General features: G+C 51.7%; 1 protein-coding gene across 1 annotated transcript; it reads right to left on the bottom strand.

Annotated features, from left to right (window-relative positions):
- Window positions 1-102: 102 nt before the first annotated feature.
- Window positions 103-18205, bottom strand: LOC137319413 (S-phase kinase-associated protein 2-like). Its single transcript, XM_067981630.1, is given in 12 exon segments — window positions 103-2511; window positions 3462-3569; window positions 4094-4145; window positions 4225-4311; window positions 4314-4351; window positions 4460-4491; window positions 4493-4559; window positions 4868-5002; window positions 15469-15612; window positions 16246-16363; window positions 16911-17164; window positions 18120-18205. Coding segments are annotated over 12 exon segments (1281 nt in total). The 5' UTR covers window positions 18164-18205; the 3' UTR covers window positions 103-2309.
- Between the last annotated feature and the right edge of the window lie 566 nt (window positions 18206-18771).

Below are 18771 nucleotides of genomic sequence, written 5' to 3'. Positions count from 1 at the left end.
TGGCTGGTCCCCCTCCCGTACACTCTCTCTGACCCATCATACATTCCCAGGTGGTCAGGGTAGGATATTCTTACATAAATTTATAAGTTATTCCACAAGATATTAGGGTTCACAGGCATTTATTGGTTTTCATAGGAAGTAAGTGTACAACGATAACCATTATTACCAATAATTTCACGTATACAATGACCATTACTACTAATCTCATATACTCAGGGTCACACTTCTGGTACAAGGTCATGAGCTCGCCAAACCTTGTCGAATTCTGACACATCAACTCTAACCCCCTCTTTCATTCTGGCTGTGGGAGAATCCACGTTTCAAAGTGTTACCTCATCCAGTTCGCTGGACTTCAGTGTTATGACTAACTCCCGATTTTCCAGCTCTCTCAAGGCGAGTGCTAACAGATACTGTTCTGTGGCCTCTCCTCATCAGCTCAAACTCTGTCTGACTGCAATCCCTTTTACTAACTGAACACTGCCAACAGAAACTCAATTAAAAACTACAGTTCAGATAAAGAAATTAATTATTTCTTTACACAGGCCCCTCTGTAATCTTTAATGAGCCACCCCATTCCAATCTCTCTGCTCCCTGATTTCTGCATTTACATCACCATCTTCTCCCAAAATTGCTTCTGATTGGATACTGAGCGAGTCTCCCCACAGACCCGGGCTGTGTCGGGGGAGAGAGAGCGAGTCTCCCCACAGACCCGGGGCTGTGTCGGGGGAGAGAGAGCGAGTCTCCCCACAGACCCGGGGCTGTGTCGGGGGAGAGAGAGCGAGTCTCCCCACAGACCCGGGGCTGTGTCGGGGGAGAGAGAGCGAGTCTCCCCACAGACCCGGGGCTGTGTCGGGGGAGAGAGAGCGAGTCTCCCCACAGACCCGGGGCTGTGTCGGGGGAGAGAGAGCGAGTCTCCCCACAGACCCGGGGCTGTGTCGGGGGAGAGAGAGCGAGTCTCCCCACAGACCCGGGGCTGTATCGGGGGAGAGAGCGAGTCTCCCCACAGACCCGGGGCTGTGTCGGGGGAGAGAGAGCGAGTCTCCCCACAGACACGGGGCTGTGTCGGGGGAGAGAGAGCGAGTCTCCCCACAGACACGGGGCTGTGTCGGGGGAGAGAGAGCGAGTCTCCCCACAGACCCGGGGCTGTATCGGGGGAGAGAGCGAGTCTCCCCACAGACCCGGGGCTGTGTCGGGGGAGAGAGAGCGAGTCTCCCCACAGACACGGGGCTGTATCGGAGGGGGGAGAGAGCGAGTCTCCCCACAGACCCGGGGCTGTGTCGGGGGAGAGAGAGCGAGTCTCCCCACAGACCCGGGGCTGTGTCGGGGGAGAGAGAGCGAGTCTCCCCACAGACACGGGGCTGTGTCGGGGGAGAGAGAGCGAGTCTCCCCACAGACCTGGGGCTGTGTCGGAGGGGGGAGAGAGCGAGTCTCCCCACAGACCCGGGGCTGTGTCGGGGGAGAGAGAGCGAGTCTCCCCACAGACCCGGGGCTGTGTCGGGGGAGAGAGAGCGAGTCTCCCCACAGACCCGGGGCTGTGTCGGGGGAGAGAGAGCGAGTCTCCCCACAGACCCGGGGCTGTGTCGGGGGGGGGAGAGAGCGAGTCTCCCCACAGACCCGGGGCTGTGTCGGGGGAGAGAGAGCGAGTCTCCCCACAGACACGGGGCTGTGTCGGGGGAGAGAGCGAGTCTCCCCACAGACCCGGGGCTGTGTCGGGGGAGAGAGAGCGAGTCTCCCCACAGACCCGGGGCTGTGTCGGGGGGGGAGAGAGCGAGTCTCCCCACAGACCCGGGGCTGTGTCGGGGGAGAGAGCGAGTCTCCCCACAGACCCGGGGCTGTGTCGGGGGAGAGAGAGCGAGTCTCCCCACAGACCCGGGGCTGTGTCGGGGGAGAGAGAGCGAGTCTCCCCACAGACCCGGGGCTGTGTCGGGGGGAGAGAGAGCGAGTCTCCCCACAGACCCGGGGCTGTGTCGGGGGAGAGAGAGCGAGTCTCCCCACAGACCCGGGGCTGTGTCGGGGGGGAGAGAGAGCGAGTCTCCCCACAGACCCGGGGCTGTGTCGGGGGGGAGAGAGCGAGTCTCCCCACAGACCCGGGGCTGTGTCGGGGGAGAGAGAGCGAGTCTCCCCACAGACCCGGGGCTGTGTCGGGGGAGAGAGAGCGAGTCTCCCCACAGACACTGGGCTGTGTCGGGGGAGAGAGAGCGAGTCTCCCCACAGACCCAGGGCTGTGTCGGGGGAGAGAGTGAGTCCCATTCCCTCCACCCTCCGTGGATATCCAGGTGATGAGCCAGTTACTGTCAGTCCCGGCCTGCTCACAGGCTGTGAAACTCCAGCCGACAATCGATGCCCCAGATAGTCTGGATCTTCCCACTGCCCGGTGTGGGCCTGCCAACAGTAGTCAGTGGATACGTGTTGATTTTAACCTGAGGGATCATTTCCTTCACATTGACCAGAGAGTCTCGCACCAAGCCAAAGATGTTGAGTGTTTTCAGGCTGGCAATCTCCACCAGATCCCTGCACAGAGCAAATTAACAGTGCCATTAAATAACTGACCATCCAGCACAGGACTGACCCACTAACACCACAACCTAGCAGGATATACCACCGTGAGAGACACCATGATGGAGCCTCATCCAGTCCTCACACAATGTCCACACACTCAACTACCCCAGGAGTCATTGGACAGTGATCAGGAGCAGGAACCCTGAGTGATTTCCCCCCTCTCATAGAATCGTAGAAAGGTTACAGCACAGGAGGAGCCTCTCGAATATACAAGAGCAGTCCAGCTAGTCCCACTCCCCCCCCGGAGCCCTGCAAATCTTTTCCTTTCAAGTACTTATCCAGTTCCCTTTTGAAGGCCATGATTGAATCTGCATCCACCATCCCCTCGGGCAGTGCATTCCAGATCCTAACCACTCGCTGGGTAAAAGAGTTTTTCCTCATGTCACCTTTGGTTCTTTTGCCAATCACCTTAAATCTGTGTCCTCTGGTTCTTGACCCTTCCACCAATGGGAACAGTTTCTCTCTATCTACTCTGTCTAGACCCTTCATGATTTTGAACACCTCGATCAAATCTCCTCTCAACCGTCTCTGCTCCAAGGAGAACAATCCCAGCTTCTCCAGTCTATCCACGTAACTAAAGTCCCTCATCCCTGGAATCATTCTAGTAAATCACTTCTGCACCCTCTCTAAGGCCTTCACATCTTTCCGAAAGTGCAGTGCCCAGAACTGGACACAATATTCCAGTTGTGGTCGAACCAGTGTTTTATAAAGGTTCATCTCTCCCCCTCTCTCTAACCCAGCAGTCACTGGACAGTGATCAGGAGCAGGAACCCTGGCTGATTGCCCCCCTCTCTAACCACAGGGGCAGGTTGATGAAGAATCCTGGCCTGGAATAGGTTCCCCTGCTCTGTGTGGTTCAGCCACTAACTGATGGAGAGATGGGATGTGTCCCCAATACTCACACAAGAGCTGCCAGTGGAATCTCATGGCATCGGCTCAGGCCCAGATGCTGGAGGTGAGCGAGTCGCTGGAGGGAGGGGAAGCAGCCCGGAGTGAGCATCGTACTATCACTGGGGGAAGAGAGAGAGAGAGAATTAGAGGGAGAATTGTGGGGGGGGATTGGGGTAAAGGACCCGGGAGGGAGAGTAACTGGAGACGGGGGGGGGGGGGGGGGATTGGGGTAAAGGACCCAGGAGGGAGAGTAACTGGAGACAGGGGGGGGGATTGGGGTAAAGGACCCAGGAGGGAGAGTAACTGGAGACGGGGGGGGGGGGGGGGTAAAGGACCCAGGAGGGAGAGTAACTGAGACTGAGGGGGGGGGATTGGGGTAAAGGACCCAGGAGGGAGAGTAACTGGAGACTGAGGTGGGGGGGGGGGGGGGGGGGAGATTGGGGTAAAGGACCCGGGAGGGAGAGTAACTGGAGACGGGGGGGGGGGGGGAAGATTGGGGTAAAGGACCCGGGAGCGAGAGTAACTGGAGACGGGGGGGAGGGGGATTGGGGCCTGAGGATTTGGGAGGGCGGGGGGGGAAATCGAGGTGGGGGAGGTAGAAATGAGCCCGCTCTTGCACCACCCACCAACAGCAGACGCTCACCTCATGTCCAGGTTGGTGATTTGAGGGCAGCGTCGACACAGAGCCTCCACATCTGGAATAAAGGGAACACATCAGTACTGGTGGGTCCAGGTCTGTCACTGTATAACCCTCTCTGGCTGTGTCACACGTACCTGAGTTGCAGAGACTCTGCCTGTAGCCGCTGAGGTTGAGCTGAGTCACAGTGTTGGGGATGTGAGTAACAATTGCCTGGATGTGTTGGAACTGAATTTACACCAGGAGACATTCAATTCCTGCAGCCTGAACAGGGAGCAGAGAGCAGAGCTGAGACCCAGAGTGCCCAGAGAGCTTGTCCCATTACCGAACCCCCCTCCAATCCCACTGTGTTCAACCTCAGCCCAATCTCACCTGCGACAGTTGTTCAACATCTGGGCGAGAGAGTTGTGGCCCAAAGTGGGAGCAGGTGGACAGATTCAATCGTAACAAATCCTCGTTCAGTCTGATCGCCCTGAAAATCCACAATAGAAACAGTGAATAGGCACGACCGAGGGGAATGGGGCAAATTAACCCCCCCGACCGGGGGGAATGGGGGAAACACCCGCCCCCCCTCCCCGCGCTCCCCTCCCCTCCCCGCGCTCCCCTCCCCTCCCCGCGCTCCCCGCGCCCCGCTCCCCTCCCCGCGCTCCCCTCCCCTCCCCGCGCTCCCCCTCCCCTCCCCGCGCCCCGCTCCCCGCTCCCCGCGATTCACTCCCCGCGATGGTCCTCGGGAGGTTTTACTACGTTACAGGCACGAGAGAAATGCAAGGTATATCTCACCTAATGACATCATCAGAGAGCGTCAGACCTTCCAAGCTGAGATTGATGAGATGGCGGCAGCGAACGATGATCTGGTCCAGGGCCGAGCTCGTCACCACCGAGTTCGACAGGTCCATGTGCTGAACACAGAGGGGTCTGACAGGGGAAGAGAGAGTGGAGATTACAACTCCACCACCGGCAGGACGATCATTAGAACACAGACCAGGAGCCTGCGACCCAGGACTGGCCAGTTTGCCCGGAGCCCATTCCAGTCGATGCCCGGAGCCCATTCCCAGTCGATGGCCGGAGCCCATTCCCAGTCGATGCCCGGAGCCCATTCCCAGTCGATGCCCGGAGCCCATTCCCAGTCGATGCCCGGAGCCATTCCCAGTCGATGCCCGGAGCCCATTCCCAGTCGATGCCCGGAGCCCATTCCCAGTCGATGGCCGGAGCCCATTCCCAGTCGATGGCCGGAGCCCATTCCCAGTCGATGCCCGGAGCCCATTCCCAGTCGATGCCCCGGAGCCCATTCCCAGTCGATGCCCGGAGCACATTCCCAGTCGATGCCCGGAGCCCATTCCAGTCGAAAGCCGGAGCCCATTCCCAGTCGAAAGCCGGAGCCCATTCCCAGTCGATGCCCGGAGCCCATTCCCAGTCGATGCCCGGAGCCCATTCCCAGTCGAAAGCCGGAGCCCATTCCCAGTCGAAAGCCGGAGCCCATTCCCAGTCGAAAGCCGGAGCCCATTCCAGTCGATGCCCGGAGCCCATTCCCAGTCGATGCCCGGAGCCCATTCCCAGTCGATGCCCGGAGCCCATTCCCAGTCGATGCCCGGAGCCCATTCCCAGTCGATGCCCGGAGCCCATTCCCAGTCGATGCCCGGAGCCCATTCCCAGTCGATGCCCGGAGCCCATTCCCAGTCGATGCCCGGAGCCCATTCCCAGTCGAAAGCCGGAGCCCATTCCCAGTTGATGCCCGGAGCCCATTCCCAGTCGATGCCCGGAGCCCATTCCCAGTCGAAAGCCGGAGCCCATTCCCAATTGGTACGCAGACCGTACCCACCTCACTTAGATTTTGCCCACTTGTTCTGGACTCTCTCACAAGATGAAATAGTTTCTCTCTATCCATCCTATCAAATCCTTTTATTATCTTAAACACCTCGATTACATCACCAGCTCATCTTCTATTCTCGAGGGAACACAAGCCCAGTCTATAGGATGAGCAGCAAAGACCCATTGCCTGTAATTCCTGCTCCATGTGGGACTTCAGGACGCTCCATGTGTCCGGGAGGGCCACGTGTGCAGGAAATGCCTCCAGTTGCTCGAGCTCAAGCTGAGGGTTTCTGAGCTTAAGGGGCGGCTGGAGTCACTGCAGAGCATTAGGGAGGCTGAAAGTTTCCTGGATCGTTTGTTCCAGGAGGTGGTCACCCCACAGTCACAGAGAGTTCAGGATAGCAAGTGGGGCCATCGGAAAGGGCAGGAAGAGGCAGGCAATGCAGGAATCTCCTGGGTGTGTGACACTCCAACCGGTATCAGCACTGAACACCAGTGAGGGTGAGCATACCTCGAAGGAGTGCGGGCCTGAGCACAGTGAAGTGTGGAAATGCAGTCGTTGTAGGGGATTTGACAGACGGGCATTTCTGTGACCACGATCCTGAGTCTCACATGGTGTGTTGCCTCCCTGGTACCAGGGTAAAGGACATCACTGATAGGGTGCAGAACATTCTGCGGGGGGAGGGGGAACAGCCAGAAGTTGTGGTCCATGTGGGAACCAGTAACATCGGAAGGAAAAGGGTCGAGGTCCTGCGGTCAGTTTCAGGAGCTCGGAAGGTTGTTAAAAAGCAGGACCACAAAAGGTAGTAATCTCTGGATTATTCCCAGTGCCACGCGCTAGGGAGTATGGGAATAGTATAAGAGGGGTTAATTTGCGGCTGGAGAAATGGTGCAGGAAGGAGGGCTTCAGATTCCTGGGGCATTGGGACCCGGTTCTGGGGCAGGAGGGACCTGTACAAGCTGAACGGATTGCACCTAAACAGAGCTGGGACCAATGTCCTCACGGGGAGGTTCACTAGTGCTGTGGGGGTTTAAACTAATTTGTCAGAGGGATGGGCACCAGGATGTAGCAATGGAAAGGAGAAACAAGGGGCACAAAGGATTGGGAGACACAGATAGCACTAGAGCAAGTAATAGTACGGTATTAGGTGGGATCAGACGAAGGGAGAGTACAAGAAAGTCCGAGACTGGTCTGTAGTGCCTGTGTGTAAATGCACGAAGCGAGGTAAACAAGGTTGGTGAGCTGCAGGCACAAATAGCCACATGGGAATATGATATTGTGGCGATAACGGAGACTGGCTCAAAAAATGGCAGGATTGGGTACTAAATATTCCTGGATACAAGGTGTTCAGGAAAGATAGGGAAGGAAAGAAAGGAGGGGGGTGGTGGCAGTATTGATTAAGGAGAATATTGCAGTGCTGGAGAGATAGGATGTCCTGGAGGGGTCAAGGACAGAATCTATTTGGTTCGAGTTAAGGAACAACAGAGGTGCCATTACACTACTGGGTGGATTCAATAGGCCACCAACTGGTGGGAAGGATAGAGAGGAGCAAATTTGCAGGGAAATTACAGAGAGGTGCAAAAGCTATAGAATAGTGATAACGGGGGATTTCAACTATCATAACATAGACTGGGATAATAATATAAGGGGCAAAGAGGGGGAGGAATTTTTGAAATGTGTTGAGGAGAATCATAGAAAATTACAGCACAGAAGGAGGCCATTCGGCCCATCATGTCCGAGCCGGCTGAAAAAGAGCCACCCAGCCTAATCCCACTTTCCAGCACTTGGTCCGTATCCCTGCAGGTCACGGCTCTTCAGGTGCACATCCAGGTACTTTTTAAATGAGTTGAGGGTTTCTGCCTCTCCCACCCTTTCAGGCAGTGAGTTCCAGACCCCCACCTCCCTCTGGGTGAAAACATTTCTCCTCAGCTCCCCTCTAATCCTTCTACCAATTACTTTAAATCTATGCCCCCTGGTCACTGACCCCTCTGCTAAGGGAAATAGGTCCTTCCTATCCACTCTATCTCGGCCCCTCATAATTTTATTCACCACAATTAAATCTCCCCTCAGTCTCCTCTGCTCCAAAGAAAACAACCCCAGCCTATCCAATCTTTTCTCATAGCTAAACTTCTCCAGCCCTGGCAACATCCGTGTAAATCTCCTCTGTACCCTCTCTAGTGCAATCACATCCTTCCTGTAACGTGGTGACCAGAACTGTACACAGTACTCAAGCTGTGGCCTAACCAATGTTTTATACAGTTCCAGCATAACCTCCCTGCTCTTATATTCTATGCCTCGGCTAATAAAGGAAAGTATCCAGTATGCCTTTTTAACCACCTTATCTACCTGTCCTGCTACCTTCAGGGATCTGTGGACATGCACTCCAAGGTCCCTCACTTCCTCTACACCTCTCAGTATCCTCCCATTTATTGTGTATTCTCTTGCCTTGTTTGCCCTCCCCAAATGCATTACCTCACACTTCTCTGGATTGAATTCCATTTGCCACTTTTCTGCCCACCTGACCAGTCCATTGATATCTTCCCGCAGTCTACAGCTTTCCCCCTCACTATCAACCACACGGCCAATTTTTGTATCATCTACAAATTTCTTAATCAAGCCCCCTACATTTAAGTCTAAATCATTAATATATAATCACAAAAAGCAAGGGACCAGTACTGAGCCCTGCGGAACCCCACTGGAAACAGCCTTCCAGTCACAAAAACACCCGTCGACCATTACCCTTTGCTTCCTGCCACTGAGCCAATTTTGGATCCAATTTGCCACTTTCCCTTGGATCCCATGGGCTTTTACCTTTTTGGCCAATCTGCCATGTGGGACCTTGTCAAAAGCCTTGCTAAAATCCATGTAGACTACATCAAACGTGTTACCCTCATCGACCCTCCTCAAAAAATTCAATCAAGTTAGTCAGACATGACCTCCCCTTAACAAATCCATGCTGACTGTCCTTGATTACTCCGTGCCTTTCTAAATGATGATTTATCCTGTCCCTCAGAATTGATTCCAATAATTTGCCCACCACCGAGGTTAGACTGACTGGCCTATAATTACTCGGTCTATCCCTTTCTCCCTTCTCCCTGTTTAAACAATGGTACAACGTTAGCAGTCCTCCAATCCTCCGGCACCACGCCTGTATCCAGGGAGGATTGGAAAATGATGGTCAGAACTTTTTTGACCAGTACATTTCCAGCCCAACGAGGAAGGAGGCATTGCTGGATCTGGTTCTGGGGAATGAGGTGGGCCAAGTGGAGCAAGTGTCAGTGGGGGAACATTTAGGGAACAGTGATCATAGTATCATAAGGTTTAGAATAGCTATGGAAAAGGATGAGGACCACTCTAAAGTGAAAATACTCAAATGGAGGAGGGCCAATTTCAATGGGATGAGAACAGATCTGGCCCGGGTAAAGTGGAATCAAAGATTGACAGGCAAAACTGTAATTGAACAATGGGTGGCTTTTAAAGAGGAGATGGTTCGGGTACAGTTTAGGTACATTCCCACGAGGCAGAAAGGTGGGGCAACTAAAGCCAGAGCTCCCTGGATGACAAAAGAGATAGTGAGTAAGATGAAACAGAAAAACCGGGTGTGTGACAGATGTCAGGTTGATAATACAAGTGAGAACCAGGCTGAATATAGAAAGTTCAGAGGGGAAGTGAAAAAGGAAATAAGAGGGGCAAAGAGAGAGTGTGAGAGTAGACTGGCGGCCAATGTAAAAGGGAATCCAAAAGTCTTCTACAGGCAAATGAACATAGGAACAGGAGTAGGCCATTCAGCCCCTCGTGCCTGCTCCGCCATTTGATAAGATCATGGCTGATCTGTGATCTAACTCCATATACCTGCCTTTGGCCCATATCCCTTAATACCTTTGGTTGCCAAAAAGCTATCTATCTCACATTTAAATTTAGCAATTGAGCTAGTATCAATTGCTGTTTGCGGAAGAGAGTTCCAAACTTCTACCACCCTTTGTGTGTAGAAATGTTTTCTAATCTCGCTCCTGAAAGGTCTGGCTCTAATTTTTAGACTGTGTCCCCTACTCCGAGAATCCCCAACCAGCGGAAATAGTTTCTCTCTATCCACCCTATCTGTTCCCCTTAATATCTTATAAACTTCGATCAGATCACCCCTTAACCTTCGAAACTCCAGAGAATACAACCCCAATTTGTGTAATCTCTCCTCGTAACTTAACCCTTGAAGTCCGGGTATCATTCTAGTAAACCTACGCTGCACTCCCTCCAAGGCCAATATGTCCTTCCGAAGGTGCGGTGCCCAGAACTGCTCACAGTACTCCAGGTGTGGTCTAACCAGGGTTTTGTATAGCTGCAGCATAACTTCTGCCCCCTTGTACTCCAGTCCTCTAGATATAAAGGCCAGCATTCCATTAGTCTTATTGATTATTTTCTGCACCTGTTCATGACACTTCAATGATCCATGTACCTGAACCCCTAAATCCCTTTGGACATCCACTGTTTTTAACTTTTTACCATTTAGAAAGTACCCTGTTCTATCCTTTTTTGATCCAAAGTGGATGACCTCACATTTGTTTACATTGAATTCCATTTGCCACAGTTTTGCCCATTCACCTAATCTATCAATATCCCTTTGTAATTTTATGTTTTCATCTACACTGCTTACAATGCCACCAATCTTTGTGTCATCGGCAAACTTAGATATGAGACTTTCTATACCTTCATCTAAGTCGTTAATAAATATTGTGAATAATTGAGGCCCCAAGACAGATCCCTGCGGGACTCCACTAGTCACATCCTGCCAATGTGAGTACCTACCCATTATCCCTACTCTCTGTCGCCTTTCGCTCAGCCAACTTCCTAACCAAGTCCGTACTTTTCCCTCGATTCCATGGACTTCTATCTTAGCTAACAGTCTCTTATGTGGGACCTTATCAAATGCCTTCTGGAAGTCCATATAAATAACATCCATTGACATTCCCCTGTCCACTACTTTAGTCACCTCTTCAAAAAATTCAATCAGGTTTGTCAGGCACGACCTACCTTTCACAAATCCGTGCTGGCTCTCTCTGATTAACTGAAAATTCTCGAGGTGTTCAGTCACCCTATCCTTAATTATAGACTCCAGCATTTTCCCCACAACAGATGTTAGGCTAACTGGTCTATAATTCCCTGGTTCCCGCTCTCTCCTTTCTTAAAAAGCGTGTTAACAGTAAACGGGTAGTAAGAGGAGGGGTGGGGCCGATTAGGGACCATAAAGGAGATCTACTCGTGGAGGCAGAGGGCATGGCTGAGGTATTAAATGAGAACTTTGCATCTGTCTTTACCAAGGAAGAAGATGCTGCCAGAGTCTCAGTAAAGGAAGATATAGTTGAGATACTGGATGGACTAAAAATTGATAAAGAAGAGGTACTTGAAAGGCTCGCTGTACTTAAAGTGGATAAGTCACCCGGTCCGGATGGGATGTATCCTAGGTTGGTGAGGGAAGTAAGGGTGGAAATTGCGGAGGTAAGAACATAAGAACATAAGAACATAAGAAATTGGAGCAGGAGTAGGCCAATCGGCCCCTCGAGCCTGCTCCGCCATTTAATAAGATCATGGCTGATCTGATCCCAACCACAAATCTAAAGAACACAAGAAGTCGGAGCAGGACCCGGCCACATAGCCCCTGGGCCCTCTCCGCCACCCACAGGGCATTGACCGATCCGAACTCAGCTTCATGTCCAATTTCCTGCCCGCTCCCCATAACCCCTAATTCCCTTTACTTCGAGGAAACTGTCTATTTCTGTTTTAAATTTATCTAATGATGTAGCTTCCACAGCTTCCTGGGGCAGCATATTCCACAGACCTACCACCCTCTGAGTGAAGAAGTTTCTCCTCATCTCAGTTTTGAAAGAGCAGCCCCTTATTCTAAGATTATGCCCCCTAGTTCTAGTTTCACCCATCTTTGGGAACATCCTTACTGCATCCACCCGATCAAGACCCCTCACAATCTTATATGTTTCAATAAGATCGCCTCTCATTCTTCTGAACTCCAATGAGTAGAGTCCCAATCTACTCAACCTCTCCTCATATGTCCGCCCCCTCATCCCCGGGATTAACCGAGTGAACCTTCTTTGTACTGCCTCGAGAGCAAGTATGTCTTTTCTTAAGTATGGAGACCAAAACTGTATGCAGTATTCCAGGTGCGGTCTCACCAATACCTTATATAACTGCAGCAATACCTCCCTGTTTTTATATTCTATCCCCCTAGCAATAAAAGCCAACATTCCGTTGGCTTTCTTGATCACCTGCTGCACCTGCATACCAACTTTTTGATTTTCTTGCACTAGGACCCCCAGATCCCTTTGTACTGCAGTACTTTCCAGTCTCTCGCCATTAAGAAAATAACTTGCTCTCTGATTTTTCCTGCCAAAGTGCATAACCTCACATTTTCCAATATTATATTGCATCTGCCAAATCTCCGCCCACTCACCCAGCCTGTCTATATCCCCTTGCAGGTTTTTTATGTCCTCCTCACTCTCTGCTTTCCCTCCCATCTTTGTATCATCTGCAAATTTTGATATGTTGCACTCGGTCCCCTCCTCCAAATCGTTAATATAGATTGTAAAGAGTTGGGGACCCAGCACCGACCCCTGTGGAACACCACTGGTTACTGGTTGCCAGTCCGAAAATGAACCATTTATCCCAACTCTCTGCTTCCTGTTTGATAACCAATCCTCCACCCATGCCAGAATATTACCCCCAATCCCGTGATTTTTTATCTTAAGTAATAATCTTTCATGTGGCACCTTGTCGAATGCCTTCTGGAAGTCTAAATACACTACGTCCACTGGTTCCCCTTTATCCACCCTATACGTTATATCCTCGAAGAACTCAAGCAAATTTGTCAGACATGACTTCCCCTTCATAAAGCCATGCTGACTTTGTCCTATTAAATTATGCTTATCTAAATGTTCCGTTACTGTCTCCTTAATAATAGACTCCAAAATTTTACCCACCACAGATGTTAAGCTAACTGGCCTATAATTTCCAGCCTTCTGCCTACTACCCTTTTTAAATAACGGTGTTACATTAGCAGTTTTCCAATCTGCCGGGACCTCTCCTGAGTCCAGGGAATTTTGGAAAACTATCACCAAAGCATCCACAATCCCTACTGCCACTTCCCTCAAGACCCTAGGATGGAAGCCATCAGGTCCAGGGGATTTATCCGCCTTGAGTCCCATTATTTTACTGAGTACCATCTCCTGAGTGATTTTAATCGTATTTAGCTCCTCCCCCCCGAGAGTCCCCTGTTTGTCCAGTGTTGGGATATTCTTAGTGTCCTCTACTGTAAAGACTGAAACAAAATATTTGTTCAGCATTTTTGCCATCTCCATGTTTCCCACCATTAATTTCTCGGTCTCATCCTCTAAGGGACCTATGTTTGCCTTAGCCACCCTTTTTCTTTTTATATAACTATAGAAACTCTTGCTATCTGTTTTTATATTTTTTGCTAATTTCTTTTCATAATCTAACTTCCCTTTCTTAATCAATCCTTTAGTTACTTTTTGCTGTCTTTTGAAGAATTCCCAATCTTCTATCCTCCCACTAAGTTTGGCTACCTTATATGTCCTTGTTTTTAGTCGGATACTATCCTTGATTTCTTTACTTCGCCACGGGTGGCTGTCATTTCTTTTACACCCTTTTTTCCTCAGTGGAATATATTTATTTTGAAAGTTGTAAAATAACTCCCTAAATGAACACCACTGCTCATGTACCGTCTTACCCTTTAATCTATTTTCCCAGTCCACTTTAATCAATTCCGCTCTCATACCATCATAGTCTCCTTTATTCAAGCTCAGTACGCTTGTTTGAGAATCAACCTTCTCACCCTCTAATTGGATATGGAATTCAACCATGTTGTGGTCGCTCGTTCCAAGGGGATCCTTAACTAGGACATTATTAATTAATCCTGACTCATTACACAGGACCAGGTCCAAGGTTGCCTGCCCCCTTGTAGGATCAGTTACATACTGCTCAAGAAATCCATCCCTGATGCACTCAATGAACTCGTCCTCAAGGCTGCTCTGCCCAATTTGATTTGTCCAGTTAATATGATAATTAAAATCCCCCATAATTATGGCTGTTCCCTTATTACATGCCCCGACTATCTCCTGATTAATACTTCTTCCAGCAGAGTTGCAACTATTAGGAGGCCTATATACTACGCCCACTAATGTTTTTTTTCCCTTATTATTCCTTATCTCCACCCAAACTGTTTCATTATCTTGATGCTTTGTCCCAATATCATTTCTCTGTATTACAGTGATTCCTTCCTTTATTAACATAGCCACCCCACCTCCCCTTCCTTCCTGCCTGTCCTTCCTGATTGTTAAATACCCTGGCATATTTAATTCCCAGTCGTTGTCACCCTGCAGCCATGTTTCTGTAATGGCCACAAGATCATACCCATACGTCGTTATTTGTGCCGTTAACTCGTCCATTTTGTTACGAATGCTACGTGCATTCAGATAAAGAACTTTCAAATCTGTTTTGTGACGCTTAGTTCCTGCTTTTCCCTTTTTTAACATATAGAGATACTCATAGAGAGAGAGACATAGATATCAGAGAGAGACATACACAGATAATGAGACAGAGAGACAAAGTGAGACAGACACAGATACTGAGAGATAGACTGAGACAGAAAGAGGCAGACACAGATACTGAGAAAGAGAGAGTGAGAGATAGACACAGATACTCAGAGAGAGATAGAGACAGACAGACAGATAGACAGACACGGATACTCAGAGAGACAGATGCAGGTGCTGAGACGGAGAGAGACAGATGCGGATACTCAGAGACATAATCTTCCAAACATCCTTAGATACGGTGGTGGTGCCAGTTGATGTGTTGTATATGGACTTTCAAAAGGTGTTTGATAAAGTGCCATATGTTAGGCTTCTCATCAAGATTGCGGCCCATGGAATAAAGGGGGCGGTAGCAACATGGATACAGAATTGGCTAAGTGGGTCGGGTGCTGGTTTGGGAGGTGCTGTCGAAGAAGCCTTGGCGAGTTGCTGCAGTGCATCCTGTGGATGGTGCACACTGCAGCCACAGTGCGCCGGTGGTGAAGGGAGTGAATGTTTAGGGTGCTGGATGGGGTGCCAATCAAGCGGGCTGCTTTGTCCTGGATGGTGTCGAGCTTCTTGAGTGTTGTTGGAGCTGCACTCATCCAGGCAAGTGGAGAGTATTCCATCACACTCCTGACTTGTGCCTTGTAGATGGTGGAAAGGCTTTGGGGAGTCAGGAGGTGAGTCACTCGCCGCAGAATACCCAGCCTCTGACCTGCTCTTGTGGCCACAGTATTTATATGGCTGGTCCAGTTAAGTTTCTGGTCAATGGTGACCCCCAGGATGTTGATGGTGGGGGATTCGGCGATGGTAATGCCGTTGAATGTCAAGGGGAGGTGGTTAGATTCTCTCTTGTTGGAGATGGTCATTGCCTGGCACTTGTCTGGCGTGAATGTTGCTTGCCACTGATCAGCCCAAGCCTGGTTGCTCCAAGGTAAAACAGTAAGTTGTAGAGAGACAGCTGGAAACGCCCTCACCTGTCGTCCTTGAACACGGGGTCTCCCAAGAAGGAGCGAGGAGTCCTGAGGGCCACAACACCAGCCGCCAACACCTGGCCCACAGTCCCGAGAGGCAGGCTCGCCCTGCTCAGATCCACACTGTACCACAGAGACTTGTCAAACCTGCTCATAATGGGACAGGGTTAGAGAACAGAGCGAAACCAGAGAGAGCAGAACACAATCAGATTAAAACACAAGCCTCGAACTCACTCCCGGGTATCTGTTATTCTATATATAAACCCCCGAACCCCTTGATTAGATTCCAGTCTGTAACTCACTCCCAGGTATCTGTTATTCTATGGGCAATTTTTTCACTCAAAGGGTAGTGAGTGTCTGGTACGAGCTGCCAGAGGCAGTAGTAGAGGCGGGTACAATTTTGTCTTTTAAAAAGCATTTGGACAGTTACATGGGTAAGCTGGGTATAGAGGGATATGGGCCAAGTGCAGGCAATTGGGACTAGCTTAGTGGTATAAACTGGGCGACATGGACATGTTGGGCCGAAGGGCCTGTTTCCATGTTGTAACTTCTATGATTCTATGAACCCCTCGATTCGATTCCAGCCTGTAACTCACTCCCGGGTATCTGTTATTCTATATATAAACCCCCCCGAACCCCTCGATTAGATCCCAGTCTGCGGATTGATCCTTCCCTCCCCGAGGCACTGGGACACCAGTCCAAACCCCTCAATGATGGTTAAATTTCAGTTCCCAATAGCACATTTTACAAAAGCAGACTCAGTGCCAGAAGGGAACTCACGCCAGGCGATGCCACCGTTTGCTGACCCGTGAGACTGTCACCAGGTGAGGGAGTGACAGCGAGTGGAAAATCACCAGCAGCAATTCATCAGGTAGATTCTCCCAGGAACAGGTCACACCTGAGGGAGCGAGTCAGAGAGAGTCCGAGACAACGACCTCTCGACCCCGGACATCAAACCCACCCACCACCCCCCACCCGACTCCGGGCACGCTCCCACTCCCCCCGGACACGCACCCACTCCCCCCGGGCACGCTCCCACTCCCCCCGGGCACACACCCCGACCGTCCCGGGGGGACGCGCACCCCCGACCGTCCCGGGGGGACGCGCACCCCGACCGTCCCGGGGGGACGCGCACCCCGACCGTCCCGGGGGGACGCGCACACCCGACCGTCCCGGGGGGACGCGCACCCCCGACCGTCCCGGGGGGACGCGCACCCCGACCGTCCCGGGGGGACGCGCACCCCGACCGTCCCGGGGGGACGCGCACCCCCGACCGTCCCGGGGGGACCGTCCCGGGGGGACGCGCACACAAGTACACACACACACAGGTACACACACACACAGGTACACACACACACAGGTACACACACACACAGGTACACACACACACAGGTACACACTGTGTGCTGCTTACTCTGACTGTAGCTGACACACACACTCTGTACCTGACAAACAATCTCCACTTTTACGAAATCTCTTGGACACCAGGATGACTGGATCTTGGTTCTCTTTGCCCCCGCAGTGCCTGGGCAGTTTGTCAGGCGGTGATTGCTCTGTGCGCTCAGACTGTACGACCGTGTTCTCCTCGATCACACGGACCCCCATCACCGTCATCAGTGATCGAGTCTCCACAGGGTCCCACCTCCAGGTCAAAGGACCACAGCTACAGCTCGATGGCGTGTTCTCCTCAATCACCCTCCTACCAGGAGGAAAAAAAATCAAAACTTGGCTGTTTAATCCTCTCTAACCCAGGGGTCACTGGACAGTGATCAGGAGCAGGAATGAGAGGTGATCTCATTGAAACATGGAAGATTCTGAGGGGGCTTGACAGGGTAGATGCTGAGAGATTGTTTCCCCTGGCTGGAGAGTCTAGAACGAGGAGGCATAGTCTCAGGATAAGGGGTCGACCTTTTAAGACTTTTTTTTTATTTGTTCATGGGATGTGGGCGTCGCTGGTGAGGCCGGCATTTATTGCCCATCCCTAATTGCCCTTGAGAAGGTGGTGGTGAGTCGCCTTCTTGAACCGCTGCAGTCCGTGTGGTGAAGGTTCTCCCACAGTGCTGTTAGGAAGGGAGTTCCAGGATTTTGACCCAACGATGATGAAGGAACGGCGATATATTTCCAAGTCGGGATGGTGTGTGACTTGGAGGGGAACGTGCAGGTGGTGTTGTTCCCATGTGTCTGCTGCCCTTGTCCTTCTAGGTGGTAGAGGTCGCGGGTTTGGGAGGTGCTGTCGAAGAAGCCTTGGCGAGTTGCTGCAGTGCATCCTGTGGATGGTGCACACTGCAGCCACAGTGCGCCGGTGGTGAAGGGAGTGAATGTTTAGGGTGGTGGATGGACTGAGATGAGGAGGAATTTCTTCACGCAGAGGGTTGTGAATCTTTGGAATTCTCTTCCCCAGAGGGCTGTGGATGCCGAGTCATTGAGTATATTCAAGGCTGAGATCGGTAGATTTTTGGACTCTAGGGGAAATCAAGGGATATGGGGATCGGGCGGGAAAGTGGAGTTGAGGTCAAAGATCAGCCATGATCTTATTGAATGGTGGAGCAGACTCGAGGGGCCGAATGGCCTACTCCTGCTCCTATTTCTGACCCGGGCTGATTTCCCCTCTCTTGAATCCAGGGGAGAGGGAAATCCGCTCCACCCACACTGACCTGTTTTCCTTCGCCATCTCCACCGCCACTCCTTCCGAGCCCATTTTTTCTGTCTCTCACCTGTCTCTCCCCCCTCTCACTCACACTCTCCCTTGCTCTCCCCCCTCCTCCTCTCTCTCTCTCCCTCCTCTCTCTCTCTCCTCCCCCCTCCTATCTCTCTCTCCCTCCTCTCTCTCTCTCCCTCCTCTCTCTCTCTCCCTCCTCTCTCTCTCTCTCTCCTCCCCCCTCCTATCTCTCCTCCCCCCTCCTATCTCTCTCTCCCCCTCACTCTCTCTCTCCCTCCTCTCTCTCTCTCTCTCTCTCCCTCCTCTCTCTCTCTCTCTCTCTCTCCCCTCTCTCTCTCTCTCCCTCCTCTCTCTCTCTCTCCCTCCTCTCTCTCTCTCCTCCCCCCTCCTATCTCTCTCTCCCCCTCACTCTCTCTCTCCCCCTCACTCTCTCTCTCCCCCTCACTCTCTCTCTCCCCCTCACTCTCTCTCTCCCCCTCACTCTCTCTCTCCCCCCCTCTCTCTCTCTCTCCCCTCTCTCTCTCTCCCCTCACTCTCTCTCCCCTCACTCTCACTCTCTCTCTCTCTCTCCCTCCCTCCTCTCTCTCTCTCCTCCCCCCTCCTATCTCTCTCTCCCCCCCTCTCTCTCTCTCTCCCCTCTCTCTCTC

This window comes from Heptranchias perlo, unplaced genomic scaffold (assembly GCF_035084215.1).
Source record: "Heptranchias perlo isolate sHepPer1 unplaced genomic scaffold, sHepPer1.hap1 HAP1_SCAFFOLD_841, whole genome shotgun sequence".
In the NCBI taxonomy this organism is placed as follows: Eukaryota; Metazoa; Chordata; class Chondrichthyes; order Hexanchiformes; family Hexanchidae; genus Heptranchias; species Heptranchias perlo.
This window is presented reverse-complemented; position numbering and strand designations above follow the sequence as displayed.